Source organism: Nicotiana tabacum, chromosome 3 (genome assembly GCF_000715075.1).
Source record: "Nicotiana tabacum cultivar K326 chromosome 3, ASM71507v2, whole genome shotgun sequence".
Taxonomy (NCBI): Eukaryota; Viridiplantae; Streptophyta; class Magnoliopsida; order Solanales; family Solanaceae; genus Nicotiana; species Nicotiana tabacum.
The window spans coordinates 51811720-51835036 of NC_134082.1; the positions used below are offsets into that span (position 1 = coordinate 51811720).

At 37.1% G+C, this 23317-nt stretch overlaps 1 protein-coding gene across 1 annotated transcript; it reads right to left on the reverse strand.

The window, feature by feature from the left end:
• Positions 1-1438: 1438 nt before the first annotated feature.
• Positions 1439-21575, reverse strand: LOC107776892 (glycosyltransferase BC10-like). Its single transcript, XM_075241032.1, has 9 exons — positions 21087-21575; positions 20449-20565; positions 19885-19985; positions 9290-9361; positions 8943-9024; positions 2850-2930; positions 2652-2702; positions 2317-2463; positions 1439-1867 (listed from the first exon to the last, which is right to left on the reverse strand). Exons 1-9 carry the CDS (start codon positions 21369-21371, stop codon positions 1688-1690), a joined length of 1116 nt encoding a protein of 371 aa, XP_075097133.1. The 5' UTR covers positions 21372-21575; the 3' UTR covers positions 1439-1687.
• Between the last annotated feature and the right edge of the window lie 1742 nt (positions 21576-23317).

Genomic DNA, 23317 nt, shown 5'->3' on the forward strand with positions numbered 1-23317 from the left:
TTTTAATTTTGAATATTTGAGTGCACAATCTCTATGAATCCTCTGCTTCTTCTTTTCAATGGTAAATAAATTCAAGGGCCTTTGAACTTGATCTTGAATCTATGTTTGTTGCCACGAACGATGATCTTGTTCTTGAGCTTGAGCTTGATTGCTTGGACTTGAACTTGATTTAGTCTTCGTTCTTGAGCCTGAACTTGATTTGTTCTTCGTTCTTGAGCTTGAACTAGATTTGTTCTTCGTTCTTGAGCTTGAACTTGATTTGTTCTTCGTTCTTGAGCTTGAACTTGAGTTGTTCTTCGTTCTTGAGCTTGAACTTGATTTCTTGAAATTGAACTTGAAGCTTGAAACTTGTGGAGGATTTTGCAGCGTTTGATCCACGAGCTCTTTCTTGATTCTTGTTATAACTTCTGGTGTCTTTTCTGAGTTATGAAGACCCTTATTTATAATTGTGGAAGGGAGGAGTTTTGATAAGAACAAACTTTTTCCGACCAATCAAATTGAAGTGTGACATGACTGCATTTGATTGGCCAGAACATGTCACTTGCACACGTGGCGCGATTTCATTGGCCTTTTAGTGTGACTGGACATGCCTTGTCATTTTGACACGTGGCATGGTCCTATTGGCTCTTCCGCTTGACTTGGCGCGCCACATCATTTGACACGTGACACGAAACTGGGCCTCTAGGAAGATGACAATTTGGGCTTAATGAAGTGGGCTCATCACTTTAGCCCAATTAAATGGGCTAGCCCAATGGATTAAGCTTATTTATTTAATCCATTTATATTGGACTTATATAATTAATTCAATTATATTAGCCCATAACATATATTTGGACCAATGTATCTTGAATTTAAAATATAGTCCAAATTATTTTACGGATTTAATTTTAATAAAATTATATGCCCACAACCAGCTTAAACAGTGGCTACCCCACGCCATTTCTACCCCTAAAGCCACAACTTGGGTTGCTTTACCCTTCAGCCGGCATTGCCAAATTTCATTTTTCTTACTAACTGGATTGTGAAAAGAAATCCTACCTCATCTCTTTCTAATTCTAAAATGGAAGAAAAAAAGGCTTTGATGGCTATATAATTGGTGAAATCTCTCCGCTTAAGGGGGGCTATCTTGATATTTATGAAAATTTTGAGGAGGAAGGGATGTTGGGTGTAGAGAGGTATTTACATTATCGGGATTATGTACATTGACATCATAAATAATTTTTATACTATTACATTAAGTTAACCTACAACAACAAATAACTTGATATAATAACCTACAGAATATAACTTGATATAATAACCTACAAAATAGAATAGTTAAGTAATATGCTATGACTGATAAAAATTCGACGATTATGTATAAACTTTCTGCACTATTCCTGCATATATTTAAACTCGTACGAACCCCAAAAATAGTGTATATCTTTAGCTCATAAAGTACACACTAACCAAAGAAAAACCTTTCAATTTTAGGCAACTTGAATCATACATCAGTATAAAGTAACTTTCTACAACAGGAAGCCTTTACATGAACCAAACCAAGGAACAACTTCCACTTTATGTTTCCAAATTCTAAAAGGCTGAAGTACTGAACAGTAATACTATCAAAACTTTTTTCTCTTTCTAGTATTGATCACCCTTATGTATTAAGATCTCAAGGTCTACTGGCCTATAATACAAAGCAAAATCATGGCGTTGGGTCCATTATAGCAGAGGCATCAAACTGATAAATTACTCCTTCACTCAACAGACGCATTGCTGCTCCTCTTGAGAATTTCCTTGCAAACAAAAAACAGGGAACCTGTGTGGAATTATTATGGCACCACTCCGTTCTGTACTCAGTTTCATAGTAAACATTGTCAATATCCTGTCAGAATTCATACATAAATCAATCAGTTGTGAAGGCCAAATGATTTGATGCATAACTAACTAGAGGAATATAACCAGCTAGAAATCCAAGAGAAACGACCAGAAAAGTCAACCAAGCGAATCAACATAGAGAATTAAGAACTAAGACCGCATAAAAACATTCCGATTTAACTTAATTATCTGCACTGACAATCTAAAGAATTTTTAGACTACTAGAGTACGTTAACTAGTTGTTAGCTAGTTACCAACCTTATTTTCTAGGTTATTAAGTAATCCCACTTATTATGGACTGGTTACCTGTAGATATCTTTAGGTGATCGCATAGTTTAAAAATTCTTTTGACACTTCCAGTATATAGAAGTTAAACTCCAAACATAAAAGAGATGAATGCAGCCAAATGCCCAAGTAGGAGATGATAGAATATTATATATGCGCCTGTGAAATTACCTTTATTCTCTTGATCTGTTCAGCCCCTGCATCTGCATAGCTAAATGTCACAGGATGCCAACTACTTTTGTCCATGTTTGTCGCAGATTGATTCCACTCTGTATAGGTTATCGTTCTACGTTCCAGTTCTCCTTCAATGTCATGCATCTATTCGCAAAAATGAAAAACCAGTATATGTAATACCAGATTGAATACATGATGATTCTCATAGAACAACACAGAAGGAAGTTGCTTAAGAGCATCACAGTTTTGACTTCTTCCATGAAACAGAAAAAAAATACAAGAAGACTGAAAACAGAAAAGCACCTTAGGTAAATAATTGGTTAATTACTTACTGCCAATAATGTCTGCACGTAATGTTCATCTGGAATGCAGTTGTGACTTTGCTGCATGATATACTACAAGTTTAGACTAAATATGGCTTGAAAATGAAAGGTTAGAAGTTGATGAAATTGAGCAATGAAATTGAGCAATGAAATTTTTAAATCCAGAGTTGAAATTGAGGAAGGGAAAGAGCAGCATGATGCACACACCTTGCAGAACATCTTGAAAACCGGAAAGACAACATCATCGTCTGCAATGACTTCTGCATGCCTCCTGATTAAAGTGATCCACTGGATTAAAATGTCAAGTTAAAACTTATAGAAGTAGGAAACCTATTCTATTGATTTAATAGCAGAAGGAGCAGAAATGAGAGATTAGTATTTTATAAAACAATCTGACTGTGATCTATGAATAAAGCTGAAGCCTACTTTTTAAAGTGTTAAGGCTTAGATTTTGTCAGAGAGTATTTCAATATTAGATTGCATGTTAGATTGTGTCTGATGGTATAGTCAAAAATTGTGGGTAAAAGCCATGATCTTAGGGATACACTCTTGAAATTATGTCTCTAGCTTTGTGTATATATATTCTAGGTGTAATCTATCTTTTGCAGTATTAAGTGAAATACACTTACATCATTCACATGGTATCAGAGCCTCTACGATCTCGGTAGAGACTCAAATACTTTTTCCGATTGCTTTTTCCGGCAGTCACTACTTCGGTAGATTTTTCCGACCACCTTTTCCGGTTGCTTTTTCCGGCATCCACTTCTTCGGCGGATTTTTCCGGCCATCTCTGACTTTTATTTCAGATACGTGAGGGTCGACCATTTATTCCGGTCTTACCCATCACATTCTCTAAAATCTCCGAAGTAGTTTACGGTCAGATCTTGTTACCCTTTGACCCGACTCTATGAATAAGCTCCTTTCCCGGCCAGATCTTGTGATTTTGGTGAGAGGAAAAGAAAACTATTCTATTAGATAGAGGGGATTTTTCGTTGCAGAAGAGTAAAACTTTGGTTTTGAAAAGCTTTTTCAAAAGTAAAGCTTTCTTAATTTCAAGTCATACTTTATTACTTTGTCTTTACATGTGGGGGCCATTCTTACAAGCTTTCTTGTCCAACAAAGTCTTCTATTTTATTATGCAGTGATCTTGCTTTTGTCCTCTTTCCATATTATTTTGTACCCTTACCTTCTTGAAATTTAATATCACAATGATAGGTGAGTCATCCACAACAGAAGAAGTCAGACCATTTTTCTCTTCAATTTCGAATCCTTCCACTATTAATACTGTTAAATTACAAGGTAGTAATAATTACTCACCATGGTCTTCTTCAGTTGAGATGTGGTTCAAGGGACAGGGATATGAGGATCACTTAGTCAAAAATGTTAGTGAAATTGGCACTAGTGAAAAAACTAAGTGGACCCGAATTGATGCACAATTGTGCAATCTTTTATGGAACTCTTTGGATCCTAAATTACTCAACTTGTTTCAATCTTGTAAAACTTGTTATAAAGTTTGGACTAAAGCTAAAGCTTTGTATACGAACGATATACAACGAATATACAAAGTAGTTTCAGATTTAGTCCAACTTCAGCAGAACAATCAAGATATGACGAGTTAATTTAGGATAAATAGATACCTTGAAAGATCAATTTGACTCACTCATGCCACTTACTGCAAGAGTCACCACCCAGGAGCAACAAAGAGATAAGTTTTTTATGGTTTTGGCACTGAAAGGAATTCGATCTGATCTCAGCCCTGTAAAGGATCAAATCTTGGCAAGCTCTGTAGTTCCTTCATTAGTTGAGGTTTCAGCTCGACTATTGCGTATTGGAACAAAAACACTTGATACTAATAAAATGGTGACATCTGTATTAGCTGTGCAAAATGAAAATCCACAAAAACAAAATGTCTCTCAAAGAGGAAAAGGTAAAAGCACCAGACCCTACTGTAATTACTACAACAAGCGAGGCCATACTCGACAAACTTGTTGGAAACTGCATGGTCGACCATCACGTACAAACAATCGCATTACAACCCACATGGTTCAAAATGGTGGTGAAACAGATGATCAACATGCTGATTTTATTACTTTATCTGGAGTGGATTATAGTGATTACTTGCGGTATCAAGCGGCTAAACAATAATCACTCTCATCTGGCACCTCAAAAACTGGTAATTCCTTTGCTTGTCTGAGCAGGTATTCACCCAATTGCTCGTGGATACTAGACTCGGGTGTATCTGACCATATCTTCGGTAATCAGAATCTTTTTTCAAACCTTATTCCTTCCTCAAACCTCTCTGCGGTTACCTTTGCTAATGGCTTGCGAACTGCAGTAAAAGGAATAGGAGAAGTGCAACTTCTTCCCTCTATCTCTATAAACTCAGTTTTATTTGCTCCAGAATGCCCATTCAATTTGATTTCCATTAGTAAATTAATCAAAAGTCTTAATTGTTCTGTCACTTTTTTTGCTAACTCTGTTGTTGTGCAGCACTGGAGAAAAGGGAAGATGATTGGAACAGGATATGAGTCACAGGGACTATATCATATGTCCAGATCACAACCACCAGTTGCATTCACTTCCGTTGCGTCAGCTGATCTACTCCACAGTCGTTTAGGTTACCCAAGTCTTGCAAAGCTTCAGAAATTAATTCCTAGTCTTTCCACATTGTCTTATTTTGAATGTGAATCTTGTCAGCTTGGGAAACACACCCGCATTTCGTTTCCTAAAAGAGTCAATAATAGGGCATCATCTATGTTTGACATTGTTCACTCAGACGTTTGGGGTCCTAGTCGTGTTGTTTCAAGTTTAGGATTTCAGTATTTTGTTACCTTTATTGATGACTTCTCCAGTTGCACATGGGTATTTTTAATGAAAAATCGTTCTGAATTGTTTTCTATTTTTCAAAACTTTTGCGTTGAGGTAAATAATCAATTTGGTGTTTTAGTAAAGGTATTACGTAGTGACAATGCGAAAGAGTATTTATCATCCCCCTTCACTAGTTTCATGTCATCTCAAGGAATCACTCATCAGACCTCTTGTGCATATACTCCTCAACAAAATGGAGTCGCCGAACGTAAAAAATTGGCATCTCATTGAAACTGTTCGTACCTTACTTGTACACCATCACGTTCCTCTTCGTTTTTTGGGAGATGATGTTCTCACTGCTTGCTATCTGATCAATAGGATGCCTTCTTCTGTGTTGCAACATCAAAATCCACACTCAATTCTCTTTCCAGGTCAAAATCCCTATCATCTACCTTTGAGAGTGTTTGGATGTACTTGCTTTGTTCATGATCACAGTCCTCGAAATGACAAACTCCAACCAAAGTCAATTAAGTGTGTCTTTCTTGGATACTCTCGTTACCAGAAAGGTTATAAATGCTATGATCCAAAAGCATATAAATATTTGATCTCTGCGTATGTAACATTCTTTGAGACATCTCCCTATTTTTCACTAAACACTACAAACAGAAATTTGATGCCTCAAGTTTTGCCAGTGCCTACATTTCCTATACCGTAGGTTAGTCTTCCAGACAGACCTCAAGGCTCTCCTCCTCTTCTCCAAGTATACTCCAGACGTGCCCGTCCTCTAGCTAATACTAATGATAGCACTACACCTGATCCGGATACATTGGCAGCTCCCGATGACTCATCTCTTGCTCCTAAGTCACCTGCTCCAATCATGCCTTCATCAGATGCAGTAACTCCACCAATCGCCATACGCAAAGGTATATGCACTACTCAGAAACAAGTACGATTTAACTGCTTAAGTTATCATCGACTGTCCCCATTATATTATACCTTTGTATCTGCCTTCTCTCATGTACCTATACCAAAGACTGTTGGTGAAGCATTGGAACATTCAGGGTGGAAAGGTGCTATGATCGAAGAAATGACTGCTCTAGAGACCAATAACACTTGGGAATTGGTCCAGTTACCGAAAGGAAATCTACTGTTGGATGCCGGTGGATCTATACAATAAAGGTAGGTTCAGATGGAACAATTCATCAGCTGAAAGCTCTCCTTGTTGTTAAAGGATACACCCAGATTTATGGCCTTGATTATGGTGACACATTCTCTCCCGTTGCCAAAATTGCATCTGTCCGACCGTTTATCTCCTTAGCAGAAATGCGTTGTTGGCCGCTTCATCAACTAGATATAAAGAATGCCTTCTTACATGGTGAGTTTGCTGAGGAAGTTTATATGGAGCAACCTCCTGGGTTTGTTGCTCAGGGGGAGTCAAACTTAGTATGCCGTCTGAAACGTTCACTATATGGCCTTAAGCAATCTTCGAGAGCATGGTTTGGCAAATTTAGTTCTGTTGTCCAACAATTTGGGATGTCTCGAAGTGAAGCAGATCACTCCGTTTTCTATCGACATAGTGGTCCAGAAAATAATATTTATCTGGTCGTTTATGTTGATAACATTGTCATAACTGGAAATGATCAAAAAGGAATATCTCAACTAAAGCAGCATCTATTCAGTCACTTTCAAACCAAGGACTTAGGGAAGTTAAAGTATTTCTTGGGAATCGAGGTAGCACAATCCAAGACCGGTATTGCTATCTCACAAAGAAAATATGCTTTGGACATACTAGAGGAAACATGCATGTTAAACTGCAAACCTACTAACGCTCCTATGGATCCAAATGTCAAACTCGTCCCTGGACAGGGGGAGCCATTAAATGATCCTAGCAGATATCGAAGGCTGGTCGATAAACTGAATTATCTTACTACAACACGACCTGATATTTCATTTGCAGTAAGTGTGGTTAGTCAGTTTCTCCAAGCTCCGTGTAAAGATCATTGGGACGCAGTAATTCGCATCCTAAGATACATCAAAAAGCTATGGGGCAAGGACTATTATATGAAGACAAAGGTCACACGGACATTGTTGGATATTCTGATGCTGATTGGGCAGGTTCTCTGTCAGATAGACGCTCTACTTCTGGGTACTGTATCATGATTGGGGGAAATATAATCTCTTGGAAAAGCAAAAAGCAATATGTTGTTGTCAGATATATTGTAGAAGCAGAATATCGAGCTATGACCCTTGCTACATGCGAGCTTATTTGGTTGAAACAACTCCTCCAAGAGTTAAAATGTGTTGAGTTCAAACAGACGGAGCTTATATGCGACAATCAGGCTGCCCTTCATATTGCCTCTAATCCAGTTTTTCATGAAAGAACAAAACATATAGAGGCGGATTGTCATTTTATTAGGCAGAAGATCGAGTCCGGATGCATTGCCACTAGCTTTGTCGGTTCAAATGACCAATTGGCAGATGTCCTTACTAAGTCCCTTAGGGGGGCTCGAATTGAATACATTTGTAGCAAGCTTGGAGCATATGACATGTACGCTCCAGCTTGAGGGAGAGTGTTAAGACTTAGATTTGTCAGAGAGTATTTCAATATTAGATTGTATGTTAGATTGTATCTCATGATATAGTCAAAGATTGTGGGTAAAAGCCATGATCTTAGGGATACACTCTTGAAATTATGTCTCTAGCTTTGTATACATATTCTAGGTATAATTTATCTTTTGCAGTATGAAGTGAAATACACTTACATCATTCACATAAAGAAAAGAATATTTCTTGAGTTGACAACAAATTGCTATTCAAAATTAGTTGTGCTTAAGAATGACGGACATTCATAATGAGAGTTAAAGTTAGAAAAAAACAAGCCTAGATTTAACCAGAAGGCCAATTTTATTTTGTATACCAATTTATTTTGGCTGACTAAATCTGTTATCAACTCAGAAAAGCTCACAAAGGAAACCAGAACCAAGCTGGCTATAGCTTGAGCTTTACTTGTCGCTTTTTGTATTACTTCTTCCTATATGTTGGTTGCTGAGTTGTGGCGCATATATTACAAACTGAATCTATAATCAGTTTGCTGAAACTGATATAACATCTAGACATATCACAGGGGAACCTGGAGAAGTGTCACTTTCAGCAGATTGCTTTAATATCTTTCAACATTAGTAGATCCATATTTTAAGACAGTAGAGCTGATACCATTAGAATATTTTTGGGTTGCAGAGTTGATTTTCTTTTTATGCTCTTTGATAATCAAATTTCAAGGTTCTGAATCCATCGCCTTGTGCTCTAGCTAACTAAGAGGTAGGTGCAGCTAGGCTCATTTTAACCTCAATACTTGACGCTCTACCTAGATTATTGCTCGGCATGCTTTACAAAAAAAGACACCAAAAATATCTACTCCTTTAATGCAGCGAAGTAGACAGGTGGCAAACACTTCTATGTCACTAGACATGTAACCAAAGATCAAGCAACTACCTGTGATCCTTTCCTCCATTTGCTCATAGGTATATATGGTGACATGTTTGGGTTGTAGCGGCGCTCCTTTTTATCAAGAAAGCTGGAAGAGACATACCAAAATATATTATTCACTGAATACATAAATACTGAAATATTTTAATCAATCCTAAACAGATTCTCTAACCCAGAATCCACTTGAGGGTCTGTTGGTTAGAACATAAAGGAAACGGAAAAAAAGAAGAGGAAACACAAGATAGTATATTCTTCTCAAAGCTACAATGTAGTTTCTTTTAGCTCTTATTTCCTTTTAGTTCCTCCAAATCAATCAACTGCGGAGTTCATCATACAAGTTATATCCAGTTTACCTGTCCACAAAACTCCTAGGAGAAGCCCTCAAATAGTTGTATATATAGCTAAAGTTGTACAATGGGATGCAGCTGCAAATTGAGAAGTACGTAGTTACATAAATATCTAGCACCAAGGTCAAAGAGATATAATGAAATAAACTGAAGAAAAATACATTGATGAAAAGAACTAAACAGGTCCAATTAAATAGATGGCCTCAAGGGATCCATGAGTGAAATATTATATATGTTGGAAGACACCAACTTACAAGTGGCACTTTATATTGAGAATCTGCGAGCTTTTACGGGAATGCCATATGCATGAAAAAATAATGAATGTGCAATTCAAAATATCAAAGATCTAGCTCGCCCTTTACCAATCTAGTATTATCAATCTTGACCGATTCTAAAAAATTGTTTGTCTCAGAAACTTTTTCATTGTCATGTCCTAGTTGTCTCTCATCCTCGTTAATTTTTCCCAAGAATTACAGTGTTTCATCTACCTATCCTATCAATAATATATTTCCTTTTTAGCAAACGAAACTATGATATCACATCATGTCTGTTCAGCATACTCGATAGGGATTAACCATTCCTTACTTCATTTTTTCTAGCATTTTCAAGAAACATCATATTGTTGCGGAAGCCAAATGTATATAGTGTGAATAAGTCACAACTACTATACCAAAAATTATGACAGCCACCAAATAATAAATAAGACAATAAAGCAACAATAAAGAGAACACCAGAATTTACGAGGTTCGGCTAATTTTGCCTACTCCTCGGACACAATCAATATTTTATTCCACTCCAAAAATACAAGTGAAATAATACTAAAGAGAGAAGATACAAATGCCTTAAACAGATGAGAAGGCAAATGAGATGTGTGTTTAAATCCTAAACATTAGGCCTACTTTTATGGGGAAAAATCCTATCCACTTTTGCTAACCCACCGATGTGGAACGTTGAAATTTTTGACATTTCAACAAATCTCCACCTTGGCAAAAATTCCACGTCTTCAATTTTCTCTCTATAACAAATTTTGGTTGTATCTTCATCTTCAATCTTCAGTGTTCAACAATGTTGATCAAATCCAAACAATGTTGAAACTTGACCGCAGTCACCACCTTTGTCAGCATATCAGCAGGATTCTCCGTAGTATGAATTTTCTTCACCGTGACTCCACCTTCTTCTATGATTTCTCGTACGAAATGATACCGAACATCAATGTGCTTCGTCCTTGCATGATAAACTTGGTTCTTCGCTAATTGAATAGCACTTTGACTATCACAAAAAATTGTGATACCTTTTTGTTCAACACCAAGCTCCTTTAGCAATCCTTGAAGCCAAATTGCCTCTTTCACAGCCTCTGTAATAGCCATGTACTCTGCCTCTGTTGTAGACAAAGCAATTGTTGACTGCAAAGTAGACTTCCAACTAACTGGTGCCTTTGCAAAAGTAAACACATAACCAGTAGTTGATCTTCGTTTGTCCAGATCACCCGCAAAATCTGAGTCACAATATCCAACTACAGACTGATTGTCTTCCTGCTCAAAAACTAACCCAACATCTACAGTATTATGAATATACCGTAGAATCCACTTCACAGCTTGCCAATGCTCCTTCCCTGGATTGTGCATATATCTGCTAATAACTCCAACAGCTTGTGAAATGTCAGGTCTCGTACAGACCATTGCATACATCAAGCTACCAACAACATTTGTGTATGGTACCTTTGACATATACTCTCGTTCAGTTTCATCCTTTGGCGACATAGTAGTACTCAGCTTAAAATGAGGAGCAAGTGGAGTACTAACTGGCTTAGTCTTGTCATCTATGCCAAAACGTTGTAGTACTCTCTTCAAATATTCTTTTTGAGATAAACAGAGTTTCTTTAAACATCTATATCTTATTATCTCCATGCCAAGAATTTTCTTTGCCTCACCCAAATCCTTCATCTCGAACTCCTTCAGTTAAATCTTCAATTTATCAATTTCTTCCGAATTCTTGGAAGCTATCAACATATCATCAACATATATGAGAAGATATACAAAGGAACCATCTTTAAGCTTGCGCAAATACACACAATGATCGTATTTGCTTCTCGTGTACCCTTGCCGCAACATAAACTCGTCAAATCGCTTGTACCATTGTCTAGAAGATTGTTTCAATCCGTACAACGATTTTTCAAGTTTGCACACCATAATTTCTTTTCCAGCAACTTTGAATCCTTCTGGCTGAGTCATATAGATTTCCTCCTCCAAGTTTCCACGTAAAAATGCAGTTTTTACATCCATCTGAACTAGTTCCAAATCCAATTGTGCTACCAAAGCCAGCATAATTCTAATGGAGGAATGTTTTACAACTGGAGAAAACACTTAATTGTAATCAATTCCCTCCTTTTGAGCATATCCTTTGGCCACCAATCTTGCTTTGTAGCGAACATCTAATTGGTTAGGAAATCCTTCTTTCTTTGCAAATACCCATTTGCACCCAATTGCTTTCTTTCCCTTCGGGAGATTGGCCAATCTCCATGTATGATTCTGATGAAGGGACTGTATTTCATCATTCATGACAATCCTTCACTTATCTTCTTCTGAACTTTGGACAACGTCTTTATAAGTGGTAGGAACATCATCAACTACAATTGAGGTTGCACAAGCAACCGTCTCTATGAGACGAACAGGTTTCGTTGTTGTTCTTTTTGGCCTGCTGGTTGCTATTGATTCAAGTTGTTGTTGAGGTTCCTGAGTTGGAATCTCCTCTACTGGCTCTCCTTCCAGAGGGTAATCTTCATTTGTTTCCTCCTCTGCTTCTTGTGTAGGAAAAATAAATTTTCCCTCAAACTCCACCTGCTTAGAAGCACCTTCATTTTGTTTGGTATCTTCTGTTACCTTATTTACCATAGCAGATTCATCAAAGGTAACATCGTTGCTGAATATTACTTTCTTTGTCATAGGACACCATAAGCGATATCCTTTGACTCCAGAAGTAATTCCCATAAAAATAGTCTTCTTTGCCCTTGGATCCAATTTTGACTCTGTCACATGATAATATGCAGTTGAGCCAAACACGTGCAAAGAGTCATAATCTACAGCAGGCTTTCCATACCATTTTTCAAATGGTGTTTTGCCATCAATAGCAGCAGATGGTAGACGATTAATGAGGTGGCATGCATATGTAATTGTCTCAGCCCAAAATTCTTTGCCCAAGCCAGCATTGGACAACATACACCGTACCTTCTCCAGCAAGGTCCGGTTCATACGTTCTGCCACTCCATTCTGTTGTGGTGTATGTCTAACAGTGAAGTGTCGGACGATGCCATCATTATCACAGACCTTATTGAAATGATCATTTTTGTATTCACCTCCATTGTCTGTGTGAATACACTTGATCCCCCTGCCTGTTTGATTCTCCACCATCGTCTTCCATTTGAGAAAAATTCTCAACACTTCATCTTTGCTCTTCATTGTATACACCCATACTCTTCGGGAAAAATCATCAACAAAGGTTACAAAATAGTGCTTTCCACCCAATGAAGGTGTTTTGGAAGGACCCCAAACATCAGAGTGTACATAATCCAAAATACCTTTAGTATTATGGATCGCTGTACCAAATTTAACCCTTGTCTGTTTCCCACACAATACTCACAAAACTCCAAGTTGCAAGCCTTGACTCCTTTTAACAATCCTTGATTTGATAGAGTTTTCAAGGATTTTCCTCCAGCATGTCCCAAGCGCATGTGTCATAGCTTGGCTGTTTCTGCCTCTTTTTCGTCACTGGATGTTACTATCGATGTCCCAATAACTGTACTACCGTGATAACGGTACATGTTATTGTTCTTCCGATTGGCCTTCATTACCACTAGTGCACCGGAGCATACTCTCATCACTCCATTTTCTGCAATGATTTTGAACCCTTTTGATTCTAGGGCTCCCACAAAGATGAGATTCTTCTTCAAATCCGGTACATATCGAACATCTGTTAATGTTCTGATCATTCCATCATGGTTCCTTAATCGTATTGAACCAATGCCATATGAGGTAAGAGGGCTGTTATCCGCTGTGTGGATGACTCCATATTCTCCTTCTTGAAATTCCACAAACCAGTCCCTGTTGGGACACATATGATAGCTACAAGCCGAGTCCATCAACCATATATCTGATGATGCTGATGACTCTGTTGTAACTAATGAGAAGTCTGAATCATCACAATCAGCTACATTTGAATCCATAATGGCCTTTCCATTGTTATGTTTGGCCTTATTCTTCAACTTCGGACAGTCTTTCTTCCAGTGCCCCTTTTCTCGACAAAAGGCACATTCATCTTTGCTGTGTCTGGATCTTGACTTGGATCTTCCCTTCTTTGTCCTCGTTTGATTTTGAGGACGACCCCTCACAAATAGTGCTTCTCCTTCTCCGCCCTTCTGTTTTTCTCGCTTTCTTTGTTCATAGTTGTACAAAGCCGAACAAACTTCTCTGAGAGAAACTTCGTCATTTCCATGGACTAGAGTAGTTTCAAGGTGCTCGTACTCATCAGGAAGTGACGCTAACAACATCAAGGCCAAGTCACCATCATCATAAGTTGTATCCATATTTTGCAAATTTGTGACCAACTTATTGAAATTGGTGATATGTTCATTCATCGTGGTACCAGGAACATAGGTGAAGTGAAACAGTCTCTTCTTCATGTTCAATTTATTTTGACTGTTTTTCTTCAAAAATTTATCCTCCAGTGCTTTCCATAATTTACTTGCAGAAGTTTCCTTTGTGTATGGATATTTCTGCTCTCTAGCAAGGTAGGATCGAATGGTACCGCAAGCAACACGGTTGATAATTCTCCAATCTTCTTCTCCAATAACATCTGGTCTTTTTTCTTCAATGGCAAGATCTAGCCCTTATTGAAAAAGGACATCTAGAACCTCGCCTTGCCACATCCCAAAATGCCCGGACCTGTCAAAAATTTCTACCGCAAATTTCGCATTTGACACAATTCTTGTCATAAGCGAAGATGCCAATGATGACGTATTGTTGACACTTGATGTAGATTCTTCTTGTTTATTGTCTCCCATTTTGACAAAATATTATTTAATAGCCGACGACACAAATCAAGATTATTTCCTTTCTGGTGTGGAAGATCAGACTAAGCTGCAACCATAGAACATACTAAGATAGAACCTTGACACAGTTACCAAGATAAATCTTTTCTGATGTGGAAGATCAGACTATGCTGCAACCACAGAGCATACTAAGACAGTATCTTGGCTCTGATACCAATTGTTGCGGAAGCCAAATGTATATAGTGTGAATAAGTCACAACTACTATACCAAAAATTATGACAGCCACCAAATAATAAATAAGACAATAAAACAACAATAAAGAGAACACCCGAATTTACGAGGTTCGGCTAATTTTGCCTACTCCTCGGACACAACCAATATTTTATTCCACTCCAAAAATACAAGTGAAATAATACTAAAGAGAGAAGATACAAATGCCTTAAACAGATGAGAAGGCAAATGAGAGGTGTGTTTAAATCCTAAACATTAGGCCTCCTTTTATAGGGAAAAATCCTATCCACTTTTGCTAACCCACCGATGTGGGACGTTGAAATTTTTGACATTTCAACAAATCTCCACCTTGGCAAAAATTCCACGTCTTCAATTTTCTCTCTATAACAAATTTTGGTTGTATCTTCATCTTCAATCTTCAGTGTTCAACAATGTTGATCAAATCCAAACAATGTTGAAACTTGACCGCAGTCACCACCTTTGTCAGCATATCAGCAGGATTCTCCGTAGTATGAATTTTCTTCACCGTGACTCCACCTTCTTCTATGATTTCTCGTACGAAATGATACCGAACATCAATGTGCTTCGTCCTTGCATGATAAACTTGGTTCTTCGCTAATTGAATAGCACTTTGACTATCACAAAAAATTGTGATACCTTTTTGTTCAACACCAAACTCCTTTAGCAATCCTTGAAGCCAAATTGCCTCTTTCACAGCCTCTGTAATAGCCATGTACTCTGCCTCTGTTGTAGACAAAGCAACTGTTGACTGCAAAGTAGACTTCCAACTAACTGGTGCCTTTGCAAAAGTAAACACATAACCAGTAGTTGATCTTCGTTTGTCCAGATCACCCGCAAAATCTGAGTCACAATATCCAACTACAGACTGATTGTCTTCCTGCTCAAAAACTAACCCAACATCTACAGTATTATGAATATACCGTAGAATCCACTTCACAGCTTGCCAATGCTCCTTCCCTGGATTGTGCATATATCTGCTAATAACTCCAACAACTTGTGAAATGTCAGGTCTCGTACAGACCATTGCATACATCAAGCTACCAACAACATTTGCGTATGGTACCTTTGACATATACTCTCGTTCAGTTTCATCCTTTGGCGACATAGTAGTACTCAGCTTAAAATGGGGAGCAAGTGGAGTACTAACTGGCTTAGTCTTGTCATCTATGCCAAAACGTTGTAGTACTCTCTTCAAATATTCTTTTTGAGATAAACAGAGTTTCTTTAAACGTCTATCTCTTGTTATCTCCATGCCAAGAATTTTCTTTGCCTTACCCAAATCCTTCATCTCGAACTCCTTCTTCAGTTGAATCTTCAATTTATCAATTTCTTCCGAATTCTTGGAAGCTATCAATATATCATCAACATATATGAGAAGATATACAAAGGAACCATCGTTAAGCTTGCGCAAATACACACAATGATCGTATTTGCTTCTCTTGTACCCTTGCCGCAACATAAACTCGTCAAATCGCTTGTACCATTGTCTAGAAGATTGTTTCAATCCGTACAACGATTTTTCAAGTTTGCACACCATATTTTCTTTTCCAACAACTTTGAATCCTTCTGGCTGAGTCATGTAGATTTCCTCCTCCAAGTTTCCACGTAAAATGCAGTTTTTACATCCATCTGAACTAGTTCCAAATCCAATTGTGCTACCAACGCCAACATAATTCTAATGGAGGAATGTTTTACAACTGGAGAAAATACTTCATTGTAATCAATTCCCTCCTTTTGAGCATATCCTTTGGCCACCAATCGTGCTTTGTAGCGAACATCTAATTGGTTAGGAAATTCTTCTTTCTTTGCAAATACCCATTTGCACCCAATTGCTTTCTTTCCCTTCGGGAGATTGGCCAATCTCCATGTATGATTCTGATGAAGGGACTGTATTTCATCATTCATGGCAATACTCCACTTATCTTCTTCTGAACTTTGGACAACGTCTTTATAAGTGGTAGGAACATCATCAGCTACAATTGAGGTTGCACAAGCAACCGTCTCTATGAGACGAACAGGTTTCGTTGTTGTTCTTTTTGGCCTGCTGGTTGCTATTGATTCAAGTTGTTGTTGAGGTTCCTGAGTTGGAATCTCCTCTACTGGCTCTCTTTCCAGAGGGTAATCTTCATTTGTTTCCTCCTCTGCTTCTTGTGTAGGAAAAATAAATTTTCCCTCATACTCCACCTGCTTAGAAGCACCTTCATTTTGTTTGGTATCTTCTGTTACCTTATTTACCATAGCAGATTCATCAAAGGTAACATCGCTGCTGAATATTACTTTCTTTGTCATAGGACACCATAAGCGATATCCTTTGACTCCAGAAGTAATTCCCATAAAAATAGCCTTTTTTGCCCTTGGATCCAATTTTGACTTTGTCACATGATAATATGCAGTTGAGCCAAACACGTGCAAAGAGTCATAATCTACAGCAGGCTTTCCATACCATTTTTCAAATGGTGTCTTGCCATCAATAGCAACAGATGGTAAGCGATTAATGAGGTGACATGCATATGTAATTGCCTCAGCCCAAAATTCTTTGCCCAAGCCAGCATTGGACAACATACACCGTACCTTCTCCAGCAAGGTCCGGTTCATACGTTCTGCCAATCCATTCTGTTGTGGTGTATGTCTAACAGTGAAGTGTCGGGCGATGCCATCATTTTCACAGACCTTATTGAAATGATCATTTTTGTATTCACCTCCATTGTCTATGTGAATACACTTGATCCTCCTACCTGTTTGATTCTCCACCATCGTCTTCCATTTTAGAAAAATTCCCAACACTTCATCTTTGCTCTTCATTGTATACATCTATACTCTTCGGGAAAAATCATCAACAAAGGTTACAAAATAGTGCTTTCCACCCAATGAAGGTGTTTTAGAAGGACCCCAAACATCAGAGTGTACATAATCCAAAATGCCTTTAGTATTATGGATCGCTGTACCAAATTTAACCCTTGTCTGTTTCCCACACAATGCTCACAAAACTCCAAGTTGCAAGCCTTGCCTCTTTTTAACAATCCTTGATCTGATAGAGTTTTCAAGGATTTTCCTCCAGCATGTCCCAAGCGCATGTGCCATAGCTTGGTTGTTTCTGCCTCTTTTTCGTCACTGGATGTTACTATCGATGTCCCAATAACTGTACTACCGTGATAACGGTACATGTTATTGTTCTTCCGATTGGCCTTCATTACCACTAGTGCACCGGAGCATACTCTCATCACTCCATTTTCTGCAATGATTTTGAACCCTTTTGATTCTAGGGCTCCCACAAAGATGAGATTCTTCTTCAAATCCGGTACATATCGAACATCTGTTAATGTTCTGATCATTCCATCATGGTTCCTTAATCGTATTGAACCAATGCCATATGAGGTAAGAGGGCTGTTATCCGCTGTGTGGATGACTCCATATTCTCCTTCTTGAAATTCCACAAACCAGTCCCTGTTGGGACACATATGATAGCTACAAGCCGAGTCCATCAACCATATGTCTGATGATGCTGATGACTCTGTTGTAACTAATGAGAAGTCTGAATCATCACAATCAGCTACATTTGAATCCATAATGGCCTTTCCATTGTTATGTTTGGCCTTATTCTTCAACTTCGGACAGTCTTTCTTCCAGTGCCCCTTTTCTCGACAAAAGGCATATTCATCTTTGCTGGGTCTGAATCTTGACTTGGATCTTCCCTTCTTTGTCCTCGTTTGATTTTGAGGACGACCCCTCACAAATAGTGCTTCTCCTTCTCCGCCCTTCTGTTTTTCTCGCTTTCTTTGTTCATAGCTGTACAAAGCCGAACAAACTTCTCTGAGAGAAACTTCGTCATTTCCATGGAGTAGAGTAGTTTCAAGGTGCTCGTACTCATCAGGAAGTGACGCTAACAACATCAAGGCCAAGTCACCATCATCATAAGTTGTATCCATATTTTGCAAATCTGTGACCAACTTATTGAAACTGGTGATATGTTCATTCATCGTGGTAGCAGGAACATAGGTGAAGTGAAACAGTCTCTTCTTCATGTACAATTTATTTTGACTGTTTTTCTTCAAAAATTTATCCTCCAGTGCTTTCCATAATTTACTTGCAGAAGTTTCCTTTGTGTATGGATATTTCTGCTCTCTAGCAAGGTAGGATCGAATGATACCGCAAGCAACACGGTTGATAATTCTCCAATCTTCTTCTCCAATAACATCTGGTCTTTTTTCTTCAATGGCAAGATCTAGCCCTTGTTGAAAAAGGACATCTAGAACCTCGCCTTGCCACATCCCAAAATGCCCGGACCTGTCAAAAATTTCTACCGCAAATTTCGCATTTGACACAATTCTTGTCATAAGCGAAGATGCCAATGATGACGTATTGTTGACACTTGATGTAGATTCTTCTTGTTTATTGTCTCCCATTTTGACAAAATATTATTTAATAGCCGACGACACAAATCAAGATTATTTCCTTTCTGGTGTGGAAGATCAGACTAAGCTGCAACCATAGAGCATACTAAGATAGAACCTTGACATAGTTACCAAGATAAATCTTTTCTGATGTGGAAGATCAGACTATGCTGCAACCGCAGAGCATACTAAGACAGTACCTTGGCTCTGATACCAATTGTTTCGGAAGTCAAATGTATATAGTGTGAATAAGTCACAACTACTATACCAAAAATTATGACAGCCACCAAATAATAAATAAGACAATAAAGCAACAATAAAGAGAACACCAGAATTTACGAGGTTCGGCTAATTTTGCCTACTCCTCGGACACAACCAATATTTTATTCCACTCCAAAAATACAAGTGAAATAATACTAAAGAGAGAAGATACAAATGCCTTAAACAGATGAGAAGGCAAATGACAGGTGTGTTTAAATCCTAAACATTAGGCCTCCTTTTATAGGGAAAAATCCTATCCACTTTTGCAAACCCACCGAAATTTTTGACATTTCAACACATATACCATTCCTTTTGAATAGGAACCCAAAACCTTATGGATCCATTCGGATTTATATGATCCTATTTAATCAAGGTGGAAACTAAGGAAATAATAAAACTTTCAATAGGTAAACAGTTCGAGATGAGCAATCAAAACTACTTAGTTACAGATATACCTAAAGTATGTAATAGTGAAAAATGAATGAATGTTAGGTAGGCTGTTCAAGAAATGTCTACCGGCATAATCGGAAGAGATATTTGTAGTAAACGTTTCCATTTTTGATAAGGGGCTAAGTAAATTGGGTAGATGGAAAAGGGGAAGTAGTTCAAAAATAATTAAGAGAGCAACGTTTCTGAGAGTTAGAAGTTGAACCTCTCTGACAATAGAACAAATCTTCTATTGGCTGGATCCTTAAGAGCTTCTTCAAGTAACAATCTCTCTGCTTCAATCATACTTGCTTCTCCCCAAGCTACCTACAAGTCACAATTAATATCAATCGGGCTAAGATACCAAAATGAAAGCAATTCAAAAGGAGAAAGGAAGTAAGCAACATACATCTCAAGTATCAGCAGAAAATCTAAAACCATTAAACATAAATAGTCCCTCATGAGTCGGGGAAAGAATACTATAACTTAAAGAACTTGACTAATGGATCTTAAATCATTGGAAAAGATTTAAGTTATAAACACTGACAATTTAAAGGTAACCTAGCTAAACTATTCAGGTATATCTAGGTAGAGCGGTTGATAATCTTCGAGAGTCATAAGTAATTAATAGGGAGATCAAAAGGAAGTGAAAGAAGGGAACACAAATAGATTAAAAACTCATATTGTTTCATTCAAGAAAATTAAAGATAATTTGGGTTGCAAATAAGAAAGGGATAAAATCTGCTTTCACTTTCAAAAGTGACAGCAAACTAGTAAGAACATTATTTACCTTGATGCTATTATTCAATTGGCGATCATGAAAGAAAGATGGCCTTGTGGTAGACTCGTTAAACACAAAACCAGGCTCCGAATGTATATATATTGAAAATTTATCAGCGTCAGCATTCTGCTAACATCAAACAATGATCAAAGTGTAAGAGAGGAGTTTAAATAGATTTAGAAATGCTCCATAATACTCTCAAGTATTATAAAACTTCCTTAAAACTTGATAGTTCTTCACATTTCCATTATTACTGCAAAGCAAATAGACAATAGAGACTAATCTGAAGCTGAAAAGCCTCTATTTTTTAAATTATCAATTTTTGCTAATTCTTTAAAAGAGCATATCTGCAGTGAAGAAAAAGGAAAATGACATAAAAACTGAAACTCTAAGAACTTAGATGAAGCAATATATACTCCCCTTAAACCTCCAAAGTAAGATGGACATTAGAATTCGGAACACAAACATATCCAGCGGTCCAACATTTATAATTGACGATTGTATCTCAGGCCCAACTTAATCTCAAAAATTAGCTCATGAGATGAGAATTTGTGTAAGCTGACAACATTCATTTCTTCAACTAATGTAGGACACGTTACAACTTGATGAATTTTCAATAATAAAAAAAAGAAATTAAATCACGTCACCTCGAAGAAAGATTTCCAAAGAAAATCGAGAGGCAAATTACGGCGGGCTAGAAAGAGAAAAGCAACTTTGGGATCGCCTCGAAAACTAATGGAATCCCAATTGGGATGGAGAAATCTACGAGAAACTGAAGAAGAAGGATTTTGGGAGTGTGAAGGAAGGAATCGCTGGAGCCTGAGAAAAGCCAACATGCAGAGAACAATGGTGAGAGTGAGGGAAACCACAATCAACAGCTTCCACGCAAACCACGATACTCCTGCTCCCACAATCAACCCCTTCTTCTTCATGCCTTTAATTAATTACACACTCTTCAATTTCCCATCATCATTTTCTTGTTTGTCTCTCTAGATGTGTGTACACAACTAATGCCATGCGTTCGAATTAGAAGGGAAGAGGAGTGTGTACATTGAGCCGTTGGTGGTTGAAACGAGTGAATCAATAATAAAGAGAGAGATATGCATGCATTGAGAGAAAGCAAAAGTAATGTAATGCAAGATTTACAGTTTGTTTCTGTTTCGTTTGTTAGTTCCTAAAAGGAGGGGGGGGGGGGGAATTAAACGGCGCGCGTTTTATCCCTTATTCACCCTCTGTTTACATTAAAGTATAACATAATAATCGTGATAAAAATAATCTCATATACGAAAGAAATAATCCAAACAGTCATCCAGCCAACAGGTTAAACTAAAAACAGTCGAGGAATAAATAATATATAGTCAGTATTTTAAAAAGTATTTTATGGGCCAGAGACGGATTCAGGATTTGGAATTTGTGGGTTCCTAGCTACCGTAATTTCAAATTTCTATGCAAGAGTTAGTAGGTTCACAATTAAATATTTAGTGAATTTCTTAATATAAAAACAGGATCTACGCAAGAGTTACTGGGTTCTCGAGAACCCATATTCAATGCTCTAGGTCCGCTCCGATTATGGGCGAGCCTTTGGGGTGAGGAATACCAAAAACACATTGAGGCGTACTGGTTGAATGTAAGTACCATGGCCCCTACGCCCCACCTCTTTGGGCGTTCACGTAAGCGTAAACCTCAATGTTCTAGGTGTTCATTTAGGATGTAAGCCCCGAGAAATTTTTAAAATTTGAACCCAAAAATACTTAATAAATTCTTTTTTAAAACTTAAATACCCAAAAGTTAACTCATATTAAATTCTCAAACTAAAAATCTCAAAAGTCAATATTTTTTTTAATTGTTTATTCTTATTTCACAATTTTTCTCTTTGTCGTTTACTGAGTAACAAACACAATTTAGATCGTTGTCTCTAAATTATAAAGTAAAATAGTTTTGTTCTCTAATTCTTATTTTTCCATGTTTGTATTTTCCTTCTTTATGCTTAATTTCCTTTAAGTTTTTTTTTTGTGCGTATTCTTTAATTTATTATTTTCAAGTTAGATTTTTGTTTTAATTTTTTTTTTTTTTTGGTATCATTCTAGTTCAGATATTATTTTGAATACTCTATTCTGGCTATTGTAGTATAATAAATATTTATGACTTGTGTGTAGTTTTAGGTTTTTAAACAATAACATTATATTATTTTTATTTTTATTCTTTGAATTATTTGGAACTAAAATATTAATTTTACAACTCTACTTATGTGACATCATAGTCATATTATAGGTGTAATACATTTTTACGTCTTTTACCTTTTTAAGTTGAAAAAAAATATTTTTTGTAAGGTTCGTGCAAATGTTAGCATGTTTATAATAGATATAATATCTTCCTACTAATTTTATAATTTTCTTGAATAGTTGTAATTTTAATACAGTTATTTATTTATTTTATTAATTTATAAAATATTAAAAATTTAATATTAATGGAGTTTTCGCGTTGCGTCTTAGGGCTTACGCCTCCCTCCTCCCCCACACATACACCCCAACCCACCCCACCCTACCCCTCCCCATAAGATAAAATGTTTCGTTTTACGCCCACACCTTTTAAAAAACTAATTGAAATATGTATAATTGCATATAATCAGTGCATAATTTATATATATAGGCTAGGGAAAATGAACAATGAATTCAACCGGCTATTTATATAAAGATCCCTCTATTTAAATTAAATTATATACTCCATCCGTTATGTGATGGTATTTGACTAGGCACGAAGAAAAAAACACAGACTTTGAATTTATGCTCTCTCTCTTTCTATATATATATATATTGAAGATATAAATTAGGTACCGCGTTAAAGGTAAAACAAGAATTTTAAAGTCAGAAAAATGCCA

Coding starts and splice junctions, on each gene's coding strand:
- LOC107776892 (XM_075241032.1), bottom strand. CDS start 21,371: ATGAAGAAGAAGGGGTTGATTGTGGGAGCAGGAGTATCGTGGTTTGCG. Junction 2,703..2,849: donor TTTTCAAGATGTTCTGCAAG/GTGTGTGCATCA, acceptor TATATCATGCAG/CAAAGTCACAACTGCATTCC. Junction 1,868..2,316: donor AACAGATCAAGAGAATAAAG/GTAATTTCACAG, acceptor GAATTCTGACAG/GATATTGACAATGTTTACTA.